This window comes from Paramisgurnus dabryanus, chromosome 8 (genome assembly GCF_030506205.2).
Source record: "Paramisgurnus dabryanus chromosome 8, PD_genome_1.1, whole genome shotgun sequence".
NCBI lineage: Eukaryota > Metazoa > Chordata > Actinopteri > Cypriniformes > Cobitidae > Paramisgurnus > Paramisgurnus dabryanus.
The window spans coordinates 27,016,749-27,042,162 of record NC_133344.1 but is presented as its reverse complement, the minus strand read 5'-3'; the positions used below and the strand labels follow the sequence as shown (position 1 = coordinate 27,042,162).

Below are 25,414 nucleotides of genomic sequence, written 5' to 3'. Positions count from 1 at the left end.
GTCTATATATGTCATTACACGAACCAGAACAGCACGAAAACAATGTGGGTTAAACAAATCACAGTTAAATAAATTACACTGACCGTCAAAAACCGTCTTGAAGAGGTTTTGCTCATTAACGCATATAAAATAAAGTAATGTGAACTTGAGATTTTTATACTGTTATTAAACTGCACAGTATGCGCTGCAAACGCTGTTGAAACCGGTGTACTAATGTTTGATATTGACATTACTGTACAAGAGCACGAATGAAAGACTGAATGAAAAAGAGAAAATCTAGCTTTGCACAAACTGGGAAAATGTAACTAATGCTACCCTATGTAGCCTATGTTCCATTTGCTGAGGTTAAAACACGCAGCATGTCTCTCAGGACACAGTTTGCTGAGACCTCTAAGTGGGAGTGGGGACAAGGCCCTCACTTCTTTTTTCTTTCACTGCAAATGACTGCAATGGCAAAAGCCACAGTAGCTAACTGTAGCTGCTTCTCCTACATTTTACACTATACACTATATATTTTATATATATATATTATATTATATATATTTTATTATACACTGCTGAGCATGATGGAAGGAATTTGGTGGTAATAAAAAGCTAAAATAATCTTGTTGTAGTCTTGTAAATAGTGTCACTACAAGATTCAGTGTTTGTAAAATCTTTTAGTCTGAGACTAAAAACTGTGAACCGAAGTCTTTAGATGTGAGCTGATAATCTTATAGAGTCTTTTCTAAATCTTTTCAAAGTCTTTAGGTGTACACAAAGCATAACACTGGTGTAGACAGACAAATTGCTTGTCGCTGGAATCTTATTGAGTCGGGTAAGTTTAGGACAGTGTGTCAGACTCAGAATTAAAGACCCAACACTCTCCCCAGGCACCACCAAGTCCATTTAAACTGGAAAGCAGCTCTGCTGTACATTTCATTGTTCAAGTCCCTTGCCAACGCAGTGCTTTACTTCAATAATCTATTTACATTGGAATTGCACTTCTGCTCCTACATGATTAATAGATTTACTTTTTTCCCAGGACAGACAGAACTGTTTTCTTTTCTCCTTTCTTTGCTCAAGCATTTTTCTTCAGCGGAAAACTCAAAATCGTTCATTGAAAACCGAACAAACACATATTAGCGTGGACAGCAGGAAAATACATTTTTGACAGCCTGGCAGTCGATGCGTCATGCCATTCTCTAGAAAATAACATCCTCTGTTCTGCAGTTGCTATGGCCAGCACTTGACAAACAGGGAGGCAGTGGGCACTGATGGTAATTGGTATGAATTTCTTTATGATACATTCACACCCTCTGAGGTGAGATTTGCATCTGTATACTTTGTAAAAACACGAGCTGAATGGCAGAGATGTTGCATCATGTAACTAGAAACAAAAAGGCAGAAAAATGCTCCTATCCTATCATCTCCAATTCAAATCTCTTTTCTTGGACTACACTGAACGCAAGGATTGTAGGCAACAGTTTACTTTCACAGCTAGTTGACGTGGCATCAATGCACATTATCATAATGCGGTTTGCTTCTGACTCACCGCCTGTAAGTAGCCTATGTTTTCATATTTAAAAAATTTACTACTGACTATTCAATCCATGATACAAACACAAGTTTTGAGTAAAAATAAGACTATTATCTCCTGTTGAGAGCTGATCTGAGCGTCACATTTCCGTCATACGCTTGAGGTGTTCAGTCAATCACAAAGCACTGAATGTCCGGCCAATCAGAGCACACCGCGCTTTTCCGAACGATGAGCTAACACATTTTAGAAATGCGGGTCATAGAGTAGCAACAATAATGCACACATTGAACACATTACAACCAAATACACAAAGTAACGTTCTGTTTAACAACGTAATTGGGGCTCTTTAAACGTGTGACGCATAGCGGCTTAGAAAATACCACTGGATCTACAAAGTTAAATAGCCCCATTTAAAATTTGTATAATAACAGAAGACTGAAACAAAACTGGGAAATGAACCAGACTCAAACTCAAGTCGCCCACAAGTGTAAAACAGCATGTGCTAACCGCTAGACCATGGATCCAACAAATGAAAGATATTAAATCATAAAAGCCTTCTTATATTTCCCATGGAAGGTGAGTATCTTCAGTCTGTCTTCACCACCCACAGCCCATATGTACAGCAATCGCTCCGAAAGCAACACAAATCACCATGTCGTCTATAAGCAGCCGGGTTGGAGAGATGAAGGAGATATTTTAACTTCGCTACTGCTTGAGACATGCATTATTAAAAGCAAGAGCTATATGACAGAAGACGCTGCATATATCATGATGAGACAAGCGGAGCTCAGTGCACTTGTCTCAGCTGACGGTGGCGACCCATTTAATTTTCCTGGACACAAATGGAGAGATACACACACACACCCCAGTAAGGTCATGTGGAGCTCCCTTCTTCTGGAAGAGCAGCCTAATGGTCTCTGGCCGTTTGTCAATTATTCATAGAGGGTGCTAGTGCTTTTTGCATGGCAGTGTGCTTTTTAAAAGCGAGATAACAAAGCCCTCAGCTACATGGGCCGCTCATCCTAATGGCATCTCAAATCATGCATTTAGAATTGATGTTATTGGTCAGACCTGTGTCTGGAGGGCCGTGTATCGGCCAAATAGAGCTGAGCCTCAACCAGGGTGGTGAGCAACTGGTCAATGAAAAAACTGTTAGGAACCTGGAATCTATGCAACCCCTCTGGGATGAAGGACAAGGTTTAGTGTTTATCACCAGCCATTATCGCCCTACAGGCTCCTTGTGTGTAATATCACATCAGTGCCTTCTCTAAAATGAGCTATGATGGTTTTATTGGTTTATTTCCCCTCTAGGACTGCAGAAAGATCAAGTCTTGAGCTAGCATGTTTGCATGACTGCCTCATAGGACAGCAGAGGCGTCTCTTTGCCCGGCTCCTCCAGGTGAGCTCCGCTGCTGGGTTGCAGCATCAAGTTGGAAAAGTGTTCTTGGAATTGAGGCTAAAATATACATTGGCAATTTAGTGTATGTAAGGCCTTTAGGTTCAATTACAAACAGCATATAAATGTAGTAAAACATATGCTAAAAACATCACATTACCTAATTAATGTATTACTACAATACAAGCTGTAGCTGACAAAGTTTGCAGGCTTGAACCTGTAACCACTGTCCCCTTGAGCAAAACACTGCACTCAAAGTTGCTCAAGGTGGGTCGTATAAAGTTTACCAGATAAATGGCATCTGTTTATTTATGACCTTTTTACTGTATGTAAAGCACTTTGAATTACCTCCGTGTATAAAATTTGCTATGCAAATAAATTTGCCTTGCAGACTGTAAAGCTTTGGAGTGTAATGTGTATCATGAATGTATTACACACTTTGCACATAATGTATATTCTGCAATAAAGAAAGATTTCATGTAAGAAAGAGGAAAAATAAGGATGCACCGAAATTTTGTCCACCGAAAATGGCATTATCAGTTTTTGGCCAAAAGAAAAAAAAACAACCAAAACTATAAACCGAAAATAAATGGCGCTCCGCTTCTTAAATTTCAGTCTCAATGCAAAAGTTATCACAGCACTACACAGCAAAGCGTGATCGTGAGAGCTGTCTGATGCTCCTCTGCCCGTGATTTTGTTTTAAGCTGTCTCTAGCATCGGAGATCATGCGCACTAATTCGTTTTTAAGTTTTAAATTCAATTATTTTTATAATATAAATATATATTTTAGTAATTTTTCCGATTTCGGCCAAAGGCAACCAGAATTTTTGGTAAAAAAAAATATATATTTTCCAGAATGCCTCTGAAACCCTAGCCTGGCTCCGCCCTCCTACGTGCTTCCGCTTAATTTTCATTTCGCTTCAGCGAACAGAGGGGGGTGGCTAAAAATGATGACGTTGAGGTCGTGCGTCAGTTTGAGTTGTAGTTCGGTAATGGCAGCAGAGAAAGACGTGAGAAAAGCTATTCGGTCCGTTGTTGCAAAGCTGCCGAATATACAGAAGTTAAAGCCGGAGCAAGAACCAGGTTTGCTAAGTTTTGTTGGTCTGATTATTCGTACTTGTTGTTTCCGTCCGGTTTCGGCGCATGATATACGTCACGACCACACGTTAGTGACTGCGTATGGCAGATCCTGAGTGACTCATCGCAGATCCAGTAGTTTTAAACTTCAACAGAGGACCCTCCTTAACGGAAGTAACGCTTTGCAATGGAGCGTGGCCAGACTCTCTGTACAAATGAAATGAATGTACGAGAGTCTGGTTGGACCAGGCTACTGAAACCCTAAACAGTGCATGCAATGTGTACTTTATTGATTAAAGGTGGGGTGCAGCATTTTTGAGAAACGCTTTGGAAAAGGGAGTCGGCCCGAGTACCAAAACACACTTCAGCAGCCAATAAGCAGTAAGGGGCTAACCGACATCATTGCCTGGGTTGCCTATGTGTGGGGCGGGTCTATCAAAAGAAGGTCCAAATTCTATTAGGTTAGGGCCGTTTTTGTTTGGGTGATTTCAAATGTCAACATTGGCTTTCCGAGATCGTGTATTTGGTTAGATGGGGGGACCTATAATCTTTCTCAGGCCAAGCACCAAAACATGCATATAATAGTACCATAATATATGTAACAAACTGTGTACGTTAGTGCTATGATCTTGCTTACATTTTAGCTATTCAAAAAAAATATGAAAATGTATGTTCTTAAATGAACAAAGTATTACACTCCATACATTTTTATAAAAACGTTTTCTTTTTTAATCGTTTAGCAAAAACTTAGATAACGTGTCAAAAAATTAGATGAGTTTTCTAATGTCTAGATCAGAGGTTTTCAAGCTGTGGGTCGGGACCCAGTTGTGGGTCGCATGGTTGTTTCAGGTGTGTCACGCAGTCATTGGTTGTTGTAGTGAATCAATGACACAAAAATAATAAAATAATTTGGGTATTTTGGGATTGCAATTAAACTTACATTTAATTCATACAATGGAAATAAAAATATAAACTACTTTCTTCTAAAAGAGAACAAATGTATTAAATGTATTTTTGGTATTTATATAAACATTTTGGTGGGTCCTGAGATAGATTATACATGTCTAAGTGGGTTGCGGAATTAAAAAGTTTGGTAACCACTAATGTAGACAACAAAAACCGAACAGCCCTCTTCGCTATCCATCCCTCAATCTTTCTGAATTTTTCTCTAGAGAACCCAGGTTAGGACCTCCAGCACTCCATCACAGAGACGGCGCAGTAGTGCTCACTTAGTGCTCATTTAGGATTTTTATGGATAACCAAAGCAGTTAGCCAACCTCTCAAAGAAACCACAAAAGCACAGAGATCCCGTCACCAGAGGGCTCTTACTAATTTGACAGAGCCTGGGTGGAACGACTGAGTACTTACTGGAGCAGACACCACAGACGCAAAGAGCACTCAAGTCTCGCCCCAGGACACCTGAGCAATGGGGTAACAACAGTCAAGTACCTGTTGAAGTCACAACAGATCCTCCAGTAAGATTCTTTAGACTGATCTGTACAGCACAGCAATCATATCTTCATAAATCACCCAATAAGATTGAAAAGTCTTATGAAGCAGCTGGTAAAGACATCAACAGCGGAGAGATTCCCAGAAAGGAAAAGGGAGAGCTAAAGCTACTGCAATGAATTTTTTTCCAAATTTGATTATTATGTTTACAGGCAAAATAAGTATTTGGGGTATTGCTGGATTATTCTGATTGGTTGCTAATGTTCTGGGTGCGTTCTAAGCAGAGGCGGACAGAGTACACAGCTTCCTTTATTACTTGAGTAAGAGTACAGTTACCCCTTGCTAAATTTTACACAAGTACAAGTAAAATTACTGCAGTCAGATGTCTACTCAAGTAAAAGTAAAAAGTACTTGTTTTTAAAAGTACTTGAGTATCAAAATTTTTTAAATTTTGCATTACTACGGCCACAGTGCACATTGAACCACGTGAGATGATTGACAGCTGTACAGCAAATGATAGAGCTCTGAGGTCAAATCTGACACAAATCAGGAAGAGGAGACACACATCTCGCTTCGTTTGCTGTTTGAGCTCTTCAGATCGCATAATTCAGTGGAAAATGAATAGAAATCTTATTGTGTAAGACTAAATATTTAACTAACATGTGATAATTACTCATCATTTCTCCAAATATGCGCACCATTGTACTAATAGCCCTTGCGGATTCTGTATATTTTATGTATTTGAATACAAATAAACCGGAGAAGATGAGAATGAATGTTTTATGAGTGATGATTTCTATTCAAAATAACGAACGTTATAGATTAATTGTTTTGCACTCCTGGCATAAATTAAGAAATGAATGTCACTGCAAACCAGTTTAATCACAAATAGTGGTCGAATGTCGAAGCTGGAGTCTTAAACCTGTCTTGTGATGCTGAGTTTGTCCAGATCAAGTAAGAGTGTGATGTTTTGAAGAGTAATGAATTTTGAACAACAATAATCCGGGATCACCAGTGATCCCTGCCGCTCCCAAGGGGTTGAATTTTTGTAGGCAGTGATGAAGCTCTGTTTTGGTAAACACAGCAAACACTTAAAACAAAAACTATTATTAACTTGTTTAGAAAATTAAAATAGTCTGTCGAGGTGGAGCCACAGGTTTGTCACATTCCCAGAGTGGACCTGCTGTGTCTTCATCCATTGTTTCGTCCATGGTTTCTTCTCTTATCTAAATCCGGGACTTTGGCGGAAAGCTGAAGGTGATAGCTGATATGCTGTCCCAATCAGTGGCGCCTGCACAATCCAATCACGTTTGAGAAAAGGGAAACAACAAATCGAGGGTTTCTGAGATTTTTCTTTTTTCCTTTTTTTTTAGAAGAAGTAATGGGTACTCACAGTTATGGATAGAAATATAGTGAAGTAAAGAGTACAATATTTGCCTCTCAAATGTACTTGAGTAAAGTCATGAGTACTCCCCAAAAATAATACCCGAGTAAAGTACAGATCCCTCAAAATTGACTTAAAAGGTGCAGAAGAGGATGTTTGTTTTATACATTTTTGCAATATTACTTGAAACTGTCTTTACTAAATGATAAAAGACTATTTATTAGCTGCAATGAAAGTAATAATATTAATATACGTAATCTGTGCACAAGATAGGGCCTTAAAAACATCAGCCAATTGCTTATGCGGTCATCGCATAAGCAATTGGCCCTCTGGCTTGTCAATCACTGCCATTACGATCCTTGTGAGAGCTGTGCGCGGTCCAGTAACTAAACACAGGCGACGCATGCGCATAGCGCATTAAACTCCGTCCTAAGTTTTGTTTTGTTTTCATTGTCGATCCTGCTTTCCTCCTCGAATTTGCACCACAGTAGAGAAGAAACCCGAAGGAGGACGCAAAAGAAAGACTTTTTTAAGCCGCTGGGAATAGGAGAAAATTGTCAGAAGAACGTAATGTAAACAGAGTCATTATTGGAGAAACATTTCAATGCTGGAGAGCAATGAAGGAACAGAGAGGTGTCAAGACAGATGGGCAGTTCGCAAAATTCTTCCCGAAAGGTAACAGTGATTATTCTTTCTTTGAGGAATAATTATTGTTGTACTGTTATTCAAGTATATTGACGTTGTTCTTGTACTGTAGTTGTAAGGCAGTGACCAGTCTGCTACATGCTAGTTGAAATGGAAGTAGCGTCAACTGATCTAACGTTTTAACGTCTTATTTGTTTATTATCATCATTTAACATAATGAATCCACTGACGCGAGTCACGCGACACAGCATATGCCGGTGTTAAACAAACACTCGTGTTCAAATATTTGTGCACAAGTTTTGGAAGGCGTTCCCTAGAAATGAGCTGTGAAGGAGGGAGGCTGTTCTTACGCATGCGCTCATTTAAAAACTCAGTAACCGTTTTTGGATTCTCAGTCTGAGCTCTTCATATATTGACATCACTTCTGTTTTCTTATGATAATGACCTTAAACATCAGAGGCTTCACTTGGTAAAGAAAAGGCTGATTAAGTCAGATTCACAGAAATGTATTCCTTTTATTTGGCCTTGGAAATGAATCTTTGGCAATTTGGGGCGAGATGTGTCATCATCATCATCACACAAACATTCAGTGTCCATTCAGTATCTGTAATGATACTGTATGTTACTAATAGGGGATTTTAACGCTGATACGTAGAACTTCCGCTTTCAGCAATCTTTGTGCACGGCAGCTTCCGGCACAGTTCAAAAGTGGCTGAAACGAAGGCTAGATGTCACTGCGGTTGGAAGTCGAACAATCCTACTTAGGTTTTCTTGGATTCCCGACTAGAAGTGGATGATGTGGCACTTTTTAACAACATTGCAGTGTTTAAAAGCAGCTTTACAAAAGAAGAAACCATAGAAAATGGGGAAATTATTTATATATAGAATATAAAGCAATAAAATAGAATTGAATATATGGTATTTCTGCAAATTTTGTGTTCTCACAAATAAAAAAATAAAAAAACGGTATTAACGAATAAAATGGTATTAACTTTCCTTCCAGTATTAAGATGTATGAGTCAATATGATTAATGACAGGTATATTTATTTAATGTGTAAATGATTATAATCACGGCATTTTGAGATTTGAATTTTGTGTTAAAATGTTATGCAAGAAAAAATAAACTCAGTTATCATTTGCGTGCTGTTTACTATTTGGTTGTACTGCATGCTCTCTGAAGCCTTAATATGCATGTCGAGCTCGCGGTTGAGGGGTGCGAGCAAACAAAACTTATCAAACAATGTGTGAGTAAAGTATTGAGATCTGTTTCGCATTTTTTTTTGTGCTGTTTTTTGCTGCTAACAACACACACCTTTTAACACGTTTGTAATTATCTTACCAATGAGAAATAAATCAACGTTTTGATGATATTGTAATTATATGACCAGCACCTGTATATAAATTAAAAGGAATAAAATAAAATTTAATATATAGTATTACCATAAACGTTTGTGTTCTTAAAATAAATAAAAATCAGAATGGTATTATAAAATGGGAATACATTTCCTTCGAGTATAAGATGTTTAGTCAATATGATTAATGACAGGCATTATATTTAATTAGACATGACTTTCCATCTTATGTGAAAATGGCCCCTAACAAAAGAATGACGTTATAGCAGGTTTTTATATTACATAAAGAATTTGCAATACTATGACAGCAGTGCAAAAAACATCATTAGGTGCATCTCAGCACCATACGCTTACAAAAGTGAACTAGTGACGTATATAGCAATAAAAGCTATATTAACAGAAATTACTTAACCCTAAATGAATCTGTATTTCTTCAATTGAGTTATTCACCGGAAGCGGCCTTGCACAAAGATCGATGAAAGCGGAAGTTCTACGTATCAGCGTGAAAATCCCCTATTGCTTCATTCTGTGATTCTTTCATAACACAGTGTTCACCTTTTCTTTTTTTAACAGACCATAAAAAGAAGCGCCTCTTTTTATTGACCACACTCCATTTTAAAAGCGCTGCTTTTAACTCGCTGTCCTTTCAGCTTCCTTCCAAATGTTTTTCAGAAGAGCAGAAAACAAATCAGTCGCCAATAACGCTCCATTACTGAAAGCAGTTCTTCTGAATGCTAAAAGCAGTGACAGCGTCACACGTGCAATGAGTTTCAAACCTCAGCCTTTAATTTAACATGTTCCTAATACCACAAAATCACCCAGAAATTGCAGAGATCAAGCTATAATCCTACACTGTAAGAAAGGATGTGTTCATTTTTTACACATTGGTTTGTGTTATGCCATTTAACACATTATGTGTCGATTTTGTGTTTAAATAAATAAAAAGGACAACACAAGATGTGTGGTTCCAATGGCATAACAAAGATGTGTCTAGATGTGTTGTGTAAACACATCCATTTTAAGAGTGTACAATAATCTATAATGTATACTGTAATAATAATAACACTGTATAATACATTTTTACTATCCAGTCCCACTTTAGATAAAAGCTACAGTTATCTAAAGAGGGACTGGATAGTAAAAATGTATTATACAGTATGTGACCAAGCTGTGAAAACCCAAAGTCATTTATTATCCTACCTACATAATGTAAAAAAGATTCTGTGAAAATATATGAGCTTGACATCTTTAATATTGACTGAGTACGGTCATGTCAAAGACTGAAATCAATGATTAAAATAAAAAACTTTGATGCTTCTAATCTCATAATTAGATTATAAAACTTTAGCCTGGATTTTTACAGACAGGGTTGTTTATATTTAAAATATCTTGATGACAATGTGAAAAACCACAATCATGAATATCAAACCGATTTTAATCTTTAACCCTATTAAACCTGATGTAGCGTCCTCAACACATTCTCTCAAGCACTATTCATTTCACCATAACGGTGCATTCACACAAGTGTAAGTGTTTACGCTTCCCATTCACTTTTAATGGATGACGTCATGCATTGCCGAACTGAATTTTGGAATCTGAACATTTTTTCTTGAAAATCATTTTTTGCAGTGCACATCACAAATTTATTTTTTATCCTTCATTTTATGCAGTTTATTCAGGTTTGGCATATGATGTTGGCACTGTTTAAGTTTCTTCCAATGACAGTTTTTCTAATTTTATTACTAAAAACACCTGCATTGTGTTAAGTGGATGGCAAGCCATGGAAAGACAGTTCAGATTAAATGGTTAAGTTGATTTCAGCTCTTTAGTGTTTGTTCACTTTTATTTTCTTATTGACAAAGATAAATTCCCACATATCTGCAATGCCTTTGATTATTTTATCAACTTCTCTGATGGCACACACACGCAAATGCACACACAGACAAGTGCCTAATCATGTGTATATTCCACATTTTATCATAAGTGTTTTAATGCAGTGACTTGCAATGGTCTTGACTTGGTCTCGGCCTGTCTTGGTCTTGGTCTTGACTCGGTCTCGACCCTTTAAAGTCTTGGTCTTGTCTCTGTCTCGGTCAGTCTTGGTCTTGGTCATGACTTGGTCTCGGTTTAGGTGGTCTTGACTACAACACTAGGTTGTACAATGCACCCATTGTTGTGGTATTTTCCAATCCCTCTTCCACTGTGATTGGATGCTGCGTGTTTCACAGAGCAAAAAATGTTTTCAACCGATCGTTGAAAAAAGTTGAGCCCTGGTGCTCAGCACAGACAAAATCCGCCAGCTGCTGGCGTTTTTGAAAAGCGCGCCGCTTCCTCTGGACAAAAACGAAAACATACACTGTACACAAGCGTAAACGTCTTTATGTACATGCCCCCTAACACAAAAAATACTTCCATGTATGTACGGTACTAAAGTATATTTTTGTAGTCTTGTTAGATTCTTTTGTTCACTAGTTTTGATTATTTCTGAATAAAAAAGTAACAATTTATTTCTTTTTATTTTTGATTCAGATTCTAAAGGGTTAAAGCCAAAGAATGTTTATAAGTTATCACTGACAGTAGGGCTTGATTAGTGGTAATTGCCACCACTTGTTTCAGATGAAGCAGCATTTACTCAACAAAGCCGTAGTTCAGTGACAATCGGGGCAATTTCGCATTAATTATTGCGGACACATTGCCTGCGATATGTATATGATAAGGCCCAGCCTGTCAGTGAACTACGGCTTTGTGTAGTAAATGCAGCTCCATCTGAAAGCAGCCGATGATGATTTACTACTAATCAAGGAACCGGCTTTACTGGAGAGATGCGCATGACTATCGCATGCGATTTAGCGTGCAGCCCTAACTGAAAGGCCTAGATGAATAGCAATAAATTTTAGATACATCACCAGCATTAATCTGAAGCGCAACGTAATGTAAAGAAAGGGAGAACAGACGCAGTGAAAGGTCAGACTAAAAATAAGTATTCAGTGCGCACAGCATATCTGAAAAGATGAATGACAGGCCAGACACAATGAGACAGAATAGATCCAAAATAAACAAAGAAAAAAATGTTTGGCGCCCTCGAACCATACGCTTTTCATTAAAAACAGTTATTTCAATTTAAAAATGGCAACCAGAAGTCACATTTCTTAAGGGGATGTAAAGAGGCTCGACTGATTCATGCATTAATGGCGTGTGACCTCTTTTGTGATTTGGACTTCAATGACTTCTGTAGGCCACATGTTACATATCTCACAAGAGTCATGAACCATGCGACCAAAGCTTTGTAGTTAGATTTTGCTTTATTCTAAGTAATAAATGGAAAAGATTAAGGGTGCAAAACATTTGAGTAGGCCTTAACAAAAGAGAGGATAAAAAGCCCTAAACTTAAAAATATTATGAGTAATAAGCTCACGTGGGAGTCTTTGGGAATTATGCATATATTTTTCCTATTGGAAAAAGTAATTGTCACTCAGGTTCCAACTTGCATGAACATGTTTTATTGCAGCAGGAATGCTGCCGGGTAGCCGTGCCCTCAGTTTGGTATATTCAGTGTATAGCACAACATATTAGTGATATGCTAAAGTGTCTAAAAGCTGCTACACAGCACACTGTGGTAAAACTGATGTGGTAAACACAAATGCTCTACATAGATCAAGTTCTTATCTGTCAGAACTGAAAGAAATGAATTATTGAGCAGTGAGAATTTAGTAACAGTATGAAAGAATAAAAAACGCCTGCACACATCTGGACAATTACAAATAAGTACACGTGCATAAACACACTTAGCTGTGATATCGAGAATTTTTAAAACAAGACAAATACAGCTGGTGACATTCACCAGATAAGATAAGTGAACAGAGCTCAAATGACCCAGATGGCTAATAAACACAAGATGTTGATTCTGGAATGAATGGGTAAAATATTCAGAGTTATAAGTGAATATTCCTAGATACTTAAATCATGATCCCATGCAAGTCAATGAAGGAAACTCCCCTGCCCTGTGAACCTCAGATCCATAACCTAAAAGTCTAAAGGTCATTGGCACTTACTTGGAAAGTGATACGCCTCCTGCTTTCCCAATGAGCTCCTCGTGGTGCAGAACTGCATTGTTCCAAGGAATGTTCAGGAATTGCAGAAGCGTCCTCATCCACTTTTCTGGGTGAAGGACAAGCTGTTCGTAGTGCATGGGTAGGCACTTGTCAGCAGCCTCTAGGCATTGTGTGTACATTGTCTCTATGGCCCGATTCCACTTTGTAAGGCAGTCCCGATAGCTGCTCAAGTCAAACCCGGCAATGGTGACCTTACGGGAGATCATGGAGTGAACGGAGGCCCTGCCGTCACGTATCATGAGGATGAACTTAGCGTGGGGGAAAATCTTAGCCAGATAAGTAAGTGATTTAAGGGCAAAAGGGTCTTTATTACACAGATAAGTGGCCGGCTCCCCGTGTTTTACGATGATCTCCAGCAGGAACGCCTGCATGGCCGAGTCTAAGACCTCGTCTGTTACTCCGGCTTCGTCTAGACGCATCTTCTCCCTCCCAGAACGGCTCCACATCTGTTTCATGGCCAGAATGCGAGGGATGACGCGGGTCTCTTCCCCACAGCGTACATCAGGGTGGGCGTCAAGCATGGCCCGCATAAGAGTTGTCCCACTGCGAGGCACGCCACCGATAAATATAAGCGGCATGTCTTTATTGTAGATGAAGGGGTTGCTGAGGTTCTGGCCTGTACGTAGTGTTGTGCGCAAACTGCTCAGCAGCGGCTGGCTGCGTTCCTCAATCCGGTGGTGGCACTCCATGGCGTGTCTACCTAGGTAGAAGACAGTGACTGAGCTGATGACCAGGCAGGCCACTAATAAGTTCTGCTTTAACTTGCCGATCATCTCGAGGGCCAGGGGGACGAAAAAAGGAGAAGGGATTAGAAAAGGGCCAAGGTGTGAGGTAAGTTGAAGACCCGATGCTCAGGACTGGCCACGATGGAGCGAGCAGAGGCTGGGATCTGCTGTGCGCAGCGCTCGTCGGGTACCTAACTCCATCAGGCCTACAAAAAAAACCACACAACAGAAGTCCATTATCCACTTAACATTATATAATTACAGCATTTGTAAAGACTGAACTAAACTATTGATCAAAGACTAACACTGCACAGTTAAAAATCCAAATGAATACCATTAGCTGCAAAAACTAATAAAGCCAGTCAGCAAGATCAAAAAGTATCAGACTTCAACATATTGTACGATAAGCACAATTGGATTTTATATAGAGATTCTTGCGCGAGAGATACAGTCTGAAATCAGAGAGCAATCTGATCAGATATCTTAAGCTTGACTCATGTTTCTTCCCACTCCCTATGTACAAAGAGCTCACCTCCGCCAACAACATGATGTATGACCTTGCAGTCTTTAATCTGCACCAAGCGGCGCACAAGTGGGCGGACAAGTTGACAAAACAAGCACTATACATAAAACTTGACCACACTGTTTTGGCTCTGTCGTGTTGGGTTTGCTGCAAGGTTTTCCCTGCGCTATTCTCTGACCACAGTTCAGTTTAACATCAATGAAATTAAACATACTTGTGAAGAAGAAACAGCAAGACAGAATCTCTGTGCAACACGATGTAAACTATATGTTAACATTTTAAAACACAAATGTGTGTGGGGCTTGCCCGCACAAAACTCGCCATCGCAATGCTGTTGGTGGTTGCCAAGGCGTGCTGCTGTGGGGTTGCCAAAATGTTCTGAGAGGCTTTCACTGTAATGCTATATGGTTGTTTGTTATAATGTTATAAACAGTTGCTAGGTGGGTTTTATGGTGTCCCTGGTAGTTGGTATTGCAATGATGTCTTAGCAACAAATTAAAAAAATATGTTGGAATAATGGCAATATAATAATTTGGCCAAAACAGCACTGGTTTCTAGGTGGTTTCTTGGAATCTAAAAAACGCTGGGTTGTTTCAACCCATAGTTGGGTCAAACATGGACATCATTTAGGTTAATCATGTAAATCATTAGTTTGGTTGCAAGTTATTCCTCATTTTACCAATTTCATTGTAATAAAACATCTTAGCAAGTCACACATTTTAAGGTATAATTCTGTACTGTAGCATCAAAACCAATTACTGTACTTCATTGAAATCCATAACCCTAAGCATTTGCCAGAACGAGCTGTAAGTGTTTCTTTAACTCGATTTACCTCTTGTACTGCAAACCTCTTATAGTGGTATTATAACCTTCAAATACACATAAAAAATATAGCACACAAGGTCATGTCAGTCGTAGTTCTCACTATATTCCTAAATAAGTCTCATCAAGGTAACAAAATGTGTAGAGGTTTAAGCCATACCCCTCAGAGTATGAATACCAAGGGACTCTCTCAAGCTAGACGCTCTCCTAAAGCAGGCCAGTAAGCACAATGACCCACCTGGGAACTCGGCCAATAACGTTTCTCAAGACACCTGAACCTGGTACCACTCGGATTCTATTTCAGGATGCTGGTGATGGTAAAGTGACCCTTAATTGACACAGCTCTTCATCTATGTCCAGATAAAGGAGATTAGATAGGATCCCCATTATTCATTATAGCCAAGAAGTTCTTAAAGAGCCAGCATCACATTACACTGCAACCTTCATTATATAAAACTAACACTTTGTAGATACCCCTGAACATGCACATGCACTTACATGTACCAACAGTCACCTATTCAGGTGGTACTGTGGTGTCTACTGAGGCTGCAGATTACAAATAATGAACTTTAGAAGCACACCTAAAATTTGTGCAACAGGATAAACATTCACATCACATTAAATAGACAAGGACAGAGAAAAAGAGAGAGAGAGATTTCAATTTAGAGGTGGATGACATGTTCAGATGTACTAAAGGACGCCACCTCCGCTAAACACACCATAATTCTTGAGCAAACACACAAACACATTTCATGGCCATTTTAAAATGTATTCGCACCCATAGAAAATATATTGCGCTTCTTCTTCTAAATTTGTTCTCCATGTCATTCCAGCAAGTTAATCCATACATATTGGGAGGGGGGGCAATTGGTCTGTGGGAGGAAACCAGGGATCCTGGAGTAAACCCATGCTGACACAGGGAGAACATGCAAACACAAAAAGGCCACCTGACCTAGCTTTTTCTTTGATTTTCTACACCACAGATTTCCTATTTCGTATCAACTAGTGTTGTCAAAACTGTTGTTAATTCAATACATATCGATACTGAAAATCTAAAACGATTCCAATACTTGTGTCCAACTGAATCGATATTCCAAGACCAGCCTTTTTTTCTCTTTTCTCTCAAACGATGTGCACACACACATTGCACGTGAACGCAGTGCCAACAGAGCCCTCCCACTCGTCTCGTTCGCTCTGGTTTAACAATACTAGAAAGAGGGCCAATGCAGAGTCTCCGCAACTGATTTTAGGTTTATCGGATGCAAGTCAAATGAACATTCATTGTTGTTGTTATTAACATATAATATGTTACTAATCTAATATAATTTTTCCAGGTATAGTATTGAAGTTAGAAATTCCAATATCGTAACAAAACTATTATCAACCATGGACTTCTCTGACTGACTAAAAACAACCTTATTGTCTCGGAATTGCTGAAATCTTTTTTTAAAAATTCTGATCGTGACATCAATAAAATTCCTGTGAAAAACAAATGAATCCCACAATGTCATTCTTGACATCAATCTTACGGCTCAATCATAGGCTGATATACATGTCAGAGCTGTGACATCGCAAGTTTGCGTTGGCCACCCCTGATACGCCTCTCTTTCAAGGTCTGCACAGTTTTATTTTGATGGAGTGAGGCCTTGTTGGTGATGGATTTGTGGGCCACAGTCTGTTAGGGCTGACAGATGGTAAACAGGAATTCCACACCCAGAATCCTCACCGTAATGGATGAAGCGCCACCACAGGATAAGGAATGTCGTCAGTAAAATGTGTCAAAATATGAGTCACGGTTTCGACCTCTTCCCCGTTTGCTTTATATTGAAGCTTCATAATAGATGCTCGTGCGTTAGAGACCCACTATAATTTATTCCATAGAGAAGCAGATCTCAATTGTGGCTAACACATAAGCTGAGTGGGATGTTGTGTAGTTTAGAGGAAATCTCATAGGACGCCTACATCACTAATCATTAGGAACACACTGAACAAATGGATGGCAATGAAAGGTAAGATGCCAGGATATCATACGTGCATTTTAAACTTAAAGTGCATTGATGTATAAGCCAGCATCCTCTAGATGTAAATCAGGCCACATCACAGAACAACAACAGCATCTTTGTTGATTTATTACTGTGGTTAAGCAATGTTTGCTCTCACGTTTCACATTTGTAAAAGTGAAATCAAGAAGGTGTTGGTATTAAATTAATAGAGCTTCCACACTTCTGTTACAGATATCCTCCATTGGATCTGACATTGATCTGTTTGGGAATCCTCAGTAGACCAGTGCTGAAACCAGACGACTGCAACGTTTAATAATGAGAAGTGGGGGCCTCAATGTATTTTAACAATGGGGGGTTGCCTCAGGCACTTTTGGGTTACTGCATGCCAAAGGAATCCCCATATCTGCAATTCACTGCAGCTGACGTTGTGAAACTACACAGCAAGCAATAGCAGTCATTTCACCATCTAGGTTAACTATAGACCCTTATATCAGGGGTACCCGGCCCTGCTCCTGGAGGGCTACCGTCCTGCAGACTTCAGGTTCAGCTCCAACACACCTTTCTGTAATTATGAAGTAAGCCTGAACACCTTGATAAGCTGCTTCAGCTGTGTTTAATTGGGGTTGGAGCTAAAATCTGCAGGACAGTAGCCCTCCAGGAACCGGGTTGTGCACCCCTTCCCTATATGGTCTGGCTATGAGTAACCCACTTCTAGCCAAAATAAACTTGAATTTGGTTACATGACACTTTTGTCAAAACTTGCCAGACGTATGATATTCCATCATGTCAGCAAAGTCAACAGTTATTACAAAGGGTTTGGATTTATTTAGTTAGTTCATTTATTTTTGGGCTATGGTTAAGACGTCTCTTAAATTTTCATTGACAGGCCAAATCTTGCATAGAGACAGAGGGCAGTGCGTCATAACCTGAAAACTACGGCCACCGGGGGGAAAACAATCCAACCGTCTCAATTGACTTTGAATTGCAGAGGCTGCCTCCTTGCCATTTCTGGCTTATAACAAAAACAGAATAATGCCTAAAAGCTGCTGTGTGACAATATGTACAGTAGTGTTGCGCCGATAGACGATAGTATCGTGTATGGACGATCGTCCGACATATCGCCAATGGCAGGCTTTCATGGCGATAGTCATGACGATAGTTGGCGAATGGTTGTTGTTATTATTATCATCATCATAGTTTTGCATGCTTTTCCTCGCATGAGGGTTTGTGCTTCACTTTACGGTAAGAGCTTGTAGAGAGAGAGTTCCTTCTTGCACGCAGATGGACTTAATGTGCGCGTCTCGGACTCGTTCTAGCACCTAAATCCAGCGCGTGGATGGGCAGCTACGCTTCCCTCTGTCTCACATGCACGCGCTCTCGCATCTGTCCGAAGTCTAAACATAAACTAAAGTAGTAATCCTTATGTATTTGTGCGGTTTAATGCGTTTCATGAGAGCTGAGGCAAACTATTCCTTTTGTTTAAAATATAACCCGCTGCATATTGGCGCCACTCTCTCGTACGTGCAGAGAGCTGCGCTCTGTCTGAACTTGAAGTCAGATAGTAATCCTGTTTATGATATGCTTTTCAAGGAGTTTTAGCAATACATCCCTCGTGTTTAAAATATGATCGTGTTCCGCTGGACCAGTGTGTTTAAAAAGCACCTCTGAGAGCACCACTGCTTGACACGTGTAACCTTCTGCAACAGCATTAAACAAATGCATTTAATTATTTTTATGTGCGCTGCGTGTGTCTGCGCAGGTGCATGTTTTTACAGTCATTAAGTAATCGTGTTAAAAAATCAGGATTATGATTTTTCTCATAATTGAGCAGCCCTATCTCTGACATTTCCTTGCACTAGAGAGGTTGTTAGCGCGCAGAGGGTTAAAACCAGCGCGTGTCCTGTTCTCGCTCTCTGGTACGCAAAGAGCGTCTGGCTTTAATGACGCGCTCAGATTAATGCCATTAGTTTTAAGAAAGATGCATTCATGACGGTGTTGCTCTTGATCTTTTTTCCACCAATCAAGTCTTGTCATAAATGAACAAATAAATAAATGAGTAAACTACTGCCCCGCCCCCCGATACTATAGTGTATCGCCGATCTCACAGGCTGACGATAGGACGATCTCAAAATGGGGCATATCGCCCAACACTAATGTACAGCTAACAAGCCAAAGAACCCAGAAATAAGTTTTTATAAGCTGTCGAGCCGTAAAACCCAGCCTTTAAGGAGAAAAAAGTGGATCGCCGACTAAGTTTCCCCCTAGTGGACGCAGTTCTACTAATAGGAGTACTATGAAAAGTTGCCTGTTTCCACTTTTGTGTCTTTAAACGCTCGTTTTTTGGGGTCGACAGCTTATAAAACTTATTTACAGATTAAACTTAAAAACAGAATAATACCTAAAAGCTGCTGTGTGACAAGGTATACAGCTAACAAGCCAAGAAACCCAGAAATAAGTTTTTATAAGCTGTCGACCTCAAAAAACGAGCGTTTAAAGACACAAAAGTGAAAACAGGCAACTTTTCATAGTACTCCTATTAGAAGAACTGTGTCCACTAGGGGGAAACGTAGTTGGCGATCCACTTTTTTCTCCTTAAAGGCTGGGTTTTACGGCTCGACAGCTTATAAAAACTTATTTCTGGGTTCAACCTAGAAGGTGGGTATCACTGACCGCTTTGCTGTCATTGAATTATGTCAATACTAGCAATACATCGGACATACGCCACCCTGCTTGGTTATCAATGGTGGCAATCTACAAACCCACATTAGTCAAAAACGAATTAATAGCTCATCCAACAAAACAACTTATTTTATCCAATTCAAATTAATTATGCCAGCTTTTGACATATGAATTATTATGCCAGAGAAAACTCTTACTTAAGTTACTGTGGTGGCACAGGAAATGGGATAAACAGACGATTTGACAATTCATAGTACAAGCTCAACAGTCTTATCTTTCATACAGTACAACACTGATCCTTCCTAAGGAGTTTCAATCTGGACCACTTCAACAAAACCCTTCATGTACACCTCTGAAAATGAAATCCAGCACCTGTAAGTGAATGAGCAATAGACAAAGTGAGCAGGATACTTTTCATTTTAGACACAAGGGCTTTTTGTTCAAAGGGCGAGATGGGGATGAAAACTGTTGCTGCAAAAAGCACTCAGAGAGCAAAGTCGTACAAGCGTCCCAGGGTTTGACAGTCATGTGTCATTGTCATTTCAGAAAAGACACAAAGGAGGCTCTCGGGTATCGCGTCAACACTTTTGTAACAATCATGCACCTCCACCTACATTCTTCCTGTGGCCTTACTGGTTTGGACTACAGCCATTTCAGCTTTTACACAACGCCTATAGAGGCTGTTTATGCTTGGTATTAGGATGCATTTTGGTCCATCAGATCACAAGTGGACACATTCACGTTTACACCTTTTATATAAATCCATCTCTTTTGTCCACTTTCGACCACTTCTGTCCTGATTACTGAGGGGGTGGTATGTGGGCGAATTTCTTTGCTGTCGTTTAAATGTGAGCTGGAGAAAATATGGCTTTAAATTGACCCAAACTAATATTATATTAGAGTCCGCTGCTTGTGTTGTAAACATGCTGCATAGAGTTTTGCACATAAGAGCTTTCTCTGATTTCTCTGATCAGAGCAATTCATGAAATAAGCTTGTGCAGCTTTCACACGCTCGCAAAGTACACAGTGTGTTCACGCTATAAGTCATGTCCCATGTTAAAACATTGTGCTCGACACATTACACATTAGATCAATAGGCAGAGAGTATGCAGTGTTTTGTGGCTGTTCAAACACATTCGACCACATGTGCGTCTACACCACAAAAGCAATCCAGTCAAATGTGTTTTTTCGACTACAAAGCATTTTAATACCAGGTGTAAACAGGCTAATAGACACTACATCAAACACATCATCTGGTGACCATTAACTAAATATGATTATTTAATTAGGAGTAAAACAAATACTTGCATATTTCTCTCATTCCAACTGGGATTTCAAAAACCAAAGGCTGTAAACTACAGCGCATTACGCTTCTCACTAATCTGCGACAGTCTTATTTCTTGTGACCTCCAACCCCAAGCCATTCTCTAGAAAGCATTTTAAGATCACATTACTTCAAGTTCGTACATCCACATCTTGACAGCAAGATTTTATTTTTCTACAGAGGCTTTTAGGGTCTGAATAAATTTAATGCAGTAGGGCGAACAAATGTAGCTGTTATTGGTCTCTGACAATGTCAGCTTGATATCCACAGGATCTAATCTAACATTCAAATGCACGATTTACTGGGAGCTGTGTCGCACAGCTAAAATAATAACATTTTCTCCATAGTTAACATTCATTTAACAATAACATCATGGATTATCAGATGCTTCAAAGCAAAAGCTATGTGACCCTGTCTGTGAAATCCAGGCTAAAGTCTCATGATCTAATTATGAGATTATGCGCATCAAAGTTTGATTTCAATCACCTATCTCAGTCAATATTTAATATATCAAGCTTATATGTTTACATAATGTTATTAACATTAGAGTGATCGTAAAAAACAGTACAAGAGATCGTAAAAATTATCAAAGGCAGTGAATGTGGTAGGCACTGAAACACAGACAGATCACCACAGGAAGAAGTTTGCATTTCCACATGTTGAAAGTCCATCACACACTTTTCTGTACACATTTGTGATTGCGTAAAAGAACAGATCAATACGAAAGTGCTATGTTGCACCTTCATGAAGCCATTAGGTAGTAAAGTTGTTTTGAAGGGAGGTTAGAAAAAGGTAGTATAATCTTAATCTGTTGATACATTTTCAATAAACAAACAAACATTTTATCAGTATTTGTGTTTCCTAGGAATCAAACACATTGCTAACTCAATGCTCTACCAACTAAGCACCGGGAACACATTATCTCTAGTTTTAAGGAAACATATTTAAATTTAAACCATGTATGTATGTTTGCTTTAAACTACATGGGATGTGTGAGCTTCAGTGGATGATATGGCAAGAAATCACTCAGAAGTCTTTATCATTTGTCTAATGCTTACACAAAGCAGAACCTCATTCCAGTAAAAGGTTTTTCTATTGTCTAAAATAATCTGAAGCTCTTTTGAATCTCAAGCGTCTGTCTTGTCATAAATTATGAATCTGTAGTGACTGGCAGGCCATGAAGGTACAGACACTGACACTTTAATAAATGTAAAGAGAATAATTTGTCAATTGGTAAATAAAGCGCTGGATAGACATTATAACAACTCATTTTTGTTTACATAACCAGGAGAAATAGCACAGAAAGTAAACTAGCTATTTATAAAAACAGTAAAATCGTCTGAAAAAAGACAAAAACAGATTAAAGTCACTGACAGCTTTCATATACACGCGCAGTTCGATTCAAACGATGGCACGTGCCAAGTCTGCATCATTTTTTCCCCAGTCAAAACATGCGAGACGTAATGCAACATTTTTAAAGACTTCATAACTCAAGGTTGATTGACAAAACCGATGAAGGTGTTCTGCTTTTCGGCGGAGTGAAAATGCTCGAGGTACGGTTACCATTAACGTTACCGTTAATGCATATTTATGGCAACACTTTAGGAATACAATGTGTAAAGGAACGTACCTGGCGCGGTGGATCCGTCACAATAGACGAATAACTGATCAGACGAGATCTGTTTGTTGACGATAAACAGCGCAAAGTCGTGCTTTTCGTTCACACGGCTCCATTCAGCGCTTATAAATGCGACACTGTGGATGTCTCGACGCTGCGCTTACCACAACTGTATCAAATCTAAACGCTCGCCACCTTCAGCGGGTTGCCAGATGCCCGCTTTTTTCCTCACGTTACCATTTGTGTTTCCGTTAGAAACCCCCCAATAACACTACTTGGTTTTCGGTGGTTTAAAATTGAGTGCGGGTTAAATTAAAATTCAGCTATTTTGACATGTAATGTTTGCATTAAATCTAACAGAGTATTTTGTTAACCGGAAATCTGTAATTTGTGTAGAACTAATGTAGAAAACAGCTATTCGTGAGAAACGTTTTTCTCAATCTGGCAACACGATCACTGGTTGACGCGCTTAAGAAAAAAATAATAGCAACATTCTGATTGGCCCAGAGCTCTCTTGACGCGTTTGTGTCGACATACAGTATTGGTTAAAGCAAGCAGTGGGCTTTTACTCCCTCCTCCTCAGTTGTGTTTTGCAAGACCGGACCGAGATATTACGCAGCTCTTAAAGGGAACTTGCATATTGCAAATCACAATTGTTGTTTGAGTTTTGCTGTTCATTTTAAGACGGCAGCATAATTTTAGCTTTTTAAATACCTTTTCTATAAAGCTATGTTTGTGAAATAGCAAAATATATACAAATTCTTTTAAATAATAAAGTGTAATCATGAAAGCATTTAATTAAGAAAATGATGAAACATCCTGCAATGCATACTTTTACTAAATGAAGGATTACTTTACAATGTATTTGTTGTATGCATGGACCAAGATTGCTGATTAATGTTTCCTTTCTCTACACACAAAAGTAACCCACTAGCAAAATAAACTTTATGCAAAATAAATTTGATTTCACAGCAGATGTATGCAAAAGCTCAATTTAATCACACACTGTTTTGCTTAGCTTAGTTTCTTGTTAATTCTGTGATTAAATATATTCAAGAACTAATATACTTTCATTATGTTTTTAAAGAGGCAAAAAGCTTATTTGTTATTTTCCATATGTTTACCGCATGTTTACAGTAGGAAGTTCTTAATCATTTCAGAAATTCATTTTCTTCATCCTTATTAGTGAGTTGACAAGCAGACAAAAGTCACGTTGTCCCGTGGGGACGGTTTTTCTTGGTCTGTAACTCCGGCGATTCAAATATCACCTGTGCATTACAATAAAATATGACAGGCTATATGCATTGACTAACAAGCAGGTGGGTCAGCCATGGCATTTTAAACAATATACCCCCAGAGAGTGGAAGAGATGGTGCTGAGAAAGCAAACCAAAGTGTGGGAACAGATGGGTCTTGAAAGAATGGCAGGAAATCACAGCCTGTGTGGTGCAACATAGTGTGTCACCGTATGGGCCTGTTCAAATCTGCAGTGGGACAGTGCAGGGCCAGAGACAAAAAACGCAGCACCAAGTGTGAACACTTCCTTTGGCTTCTGTGTCATTCACTTTGCATGGCTGTTTGCATTTACAGTCATTACATATTGCATGTAAACCAGTAAAGAAAAGATGTTATGATAAAAATAAATTGTTAACTTATTTTTTACAAAGCTAATGACAGCACAACAACATACAATACAGGTCAAAATGTGCATTGAAGTCAACATTAAACAGATTTCATAATATATATTTTCTTTCGATATATGATATCCAATATATATGCAATAAAAAATACATTAAATCAATTTGATTTCATGTTGCCTTGAAAGTAAATACATTAGGAGTTTGCTCACAACCGAATTAAAAATATTATGCTACAATAGTGTTAACTCTGAGGAGCAACTGCTGATTTGTATATTTAAGGAAGACTAATTCTTATCTGTGCAAATACTATGCTATGCTGGAGTTATGGTGGGTGGGAGGTTAACAGCAAGGTTTTAGTCACACATAAATCATGCAATTTTAATGCAATAACATTTTTGCTTTATCACTGCTGTGCAATTAGACATGGCACTTACACAGACGTAAACAGTTAACTGCAGACAGTTAACTTTAGGTTAGCCACAATTTTATTAAAAACATGTTTTGAGAAAGCACAACATTTGAGTTATTCTCTATAACTCAACATACAGTCCTACTTCTTGTAATGTGAGCTGTGTCACAAAATATTTACATTTATTGCATTTGGCAGAAGCTTTCATCCAAAGTGACTTGCAGTGCATTCATTTATATCAGTATGTGTATCAACCCATGACCTTTTCAGTGCTAACACAATGCTCTATCAACTGAGCTACAGGAACACTGAAAAGATGGCTGAAATGTCTGAACTCTGTGTCCTCTGTTACCCCTCCCCAAACTGCAATCAAATTCTTAATCAGTCACACAGTGTCTGGCTTGATTATGTTAAAGCCTTTAAGCTCTGCCAAAAACAAAAGTTTGGGGGGCAGATGGGAGGTTGATAAAGGGCTTAGCCCAGAAAACTCGCCTCTCAATACACAAGAGTATGCATCTATATAGGATTTTGCATTACACCAGAATTTGTACAGTAGCAGTTTCTGTACTTCTAAATTATGAAAGATGATGTAGGTGATGCTTAGCCAAACAACAACAACAAAAAGTAAATAAAAACACTGTCATGCTGCTAGATGTAGCTTTATTACTGTTTTTAGGAACCTCCACTAGTTTATTAAATGCCTGTGTGTCTAATATATAACACAGTTTAGTCGTGGT

At 38.9% G+C, this 25,414-nt stretch overlaps 1 protein-coding gene across 2 annotated transcripts in view; it reads right to left on the bottom strand.

Moving 5' to 3' along the window:
• tpst1 (tyrosylprotein sulfotransferase 1) overlaps positions 1-22,834 on the bottom strand; it is a 42,624-nt gene extending 19,790 nt beyond the window's left edge. For both annotated transcript variants that reach the window (XM_065281294.2, XM_065281295.2), the window contains exons 1-2: positions 22,642-22,834; positions 12,876-13,866 (exon numbers count right to left, since the gene is read on the bottom strand). In XM_065281294.2, the coding sequence (XP_065137366.1) occupies positions 12,876-13,708 (833 nt within the window). In that variant the 5' untranslated portion in view covers positions 13,709-13,866; positions 22,642-22,834. The remainder of the gene's footprint in view (positions 1-12,875; positions 13,867-22,641) is intronic.
• Between the last annotated feature and the right edge of the window lie 2,580 nt (positions 22,835-25,414).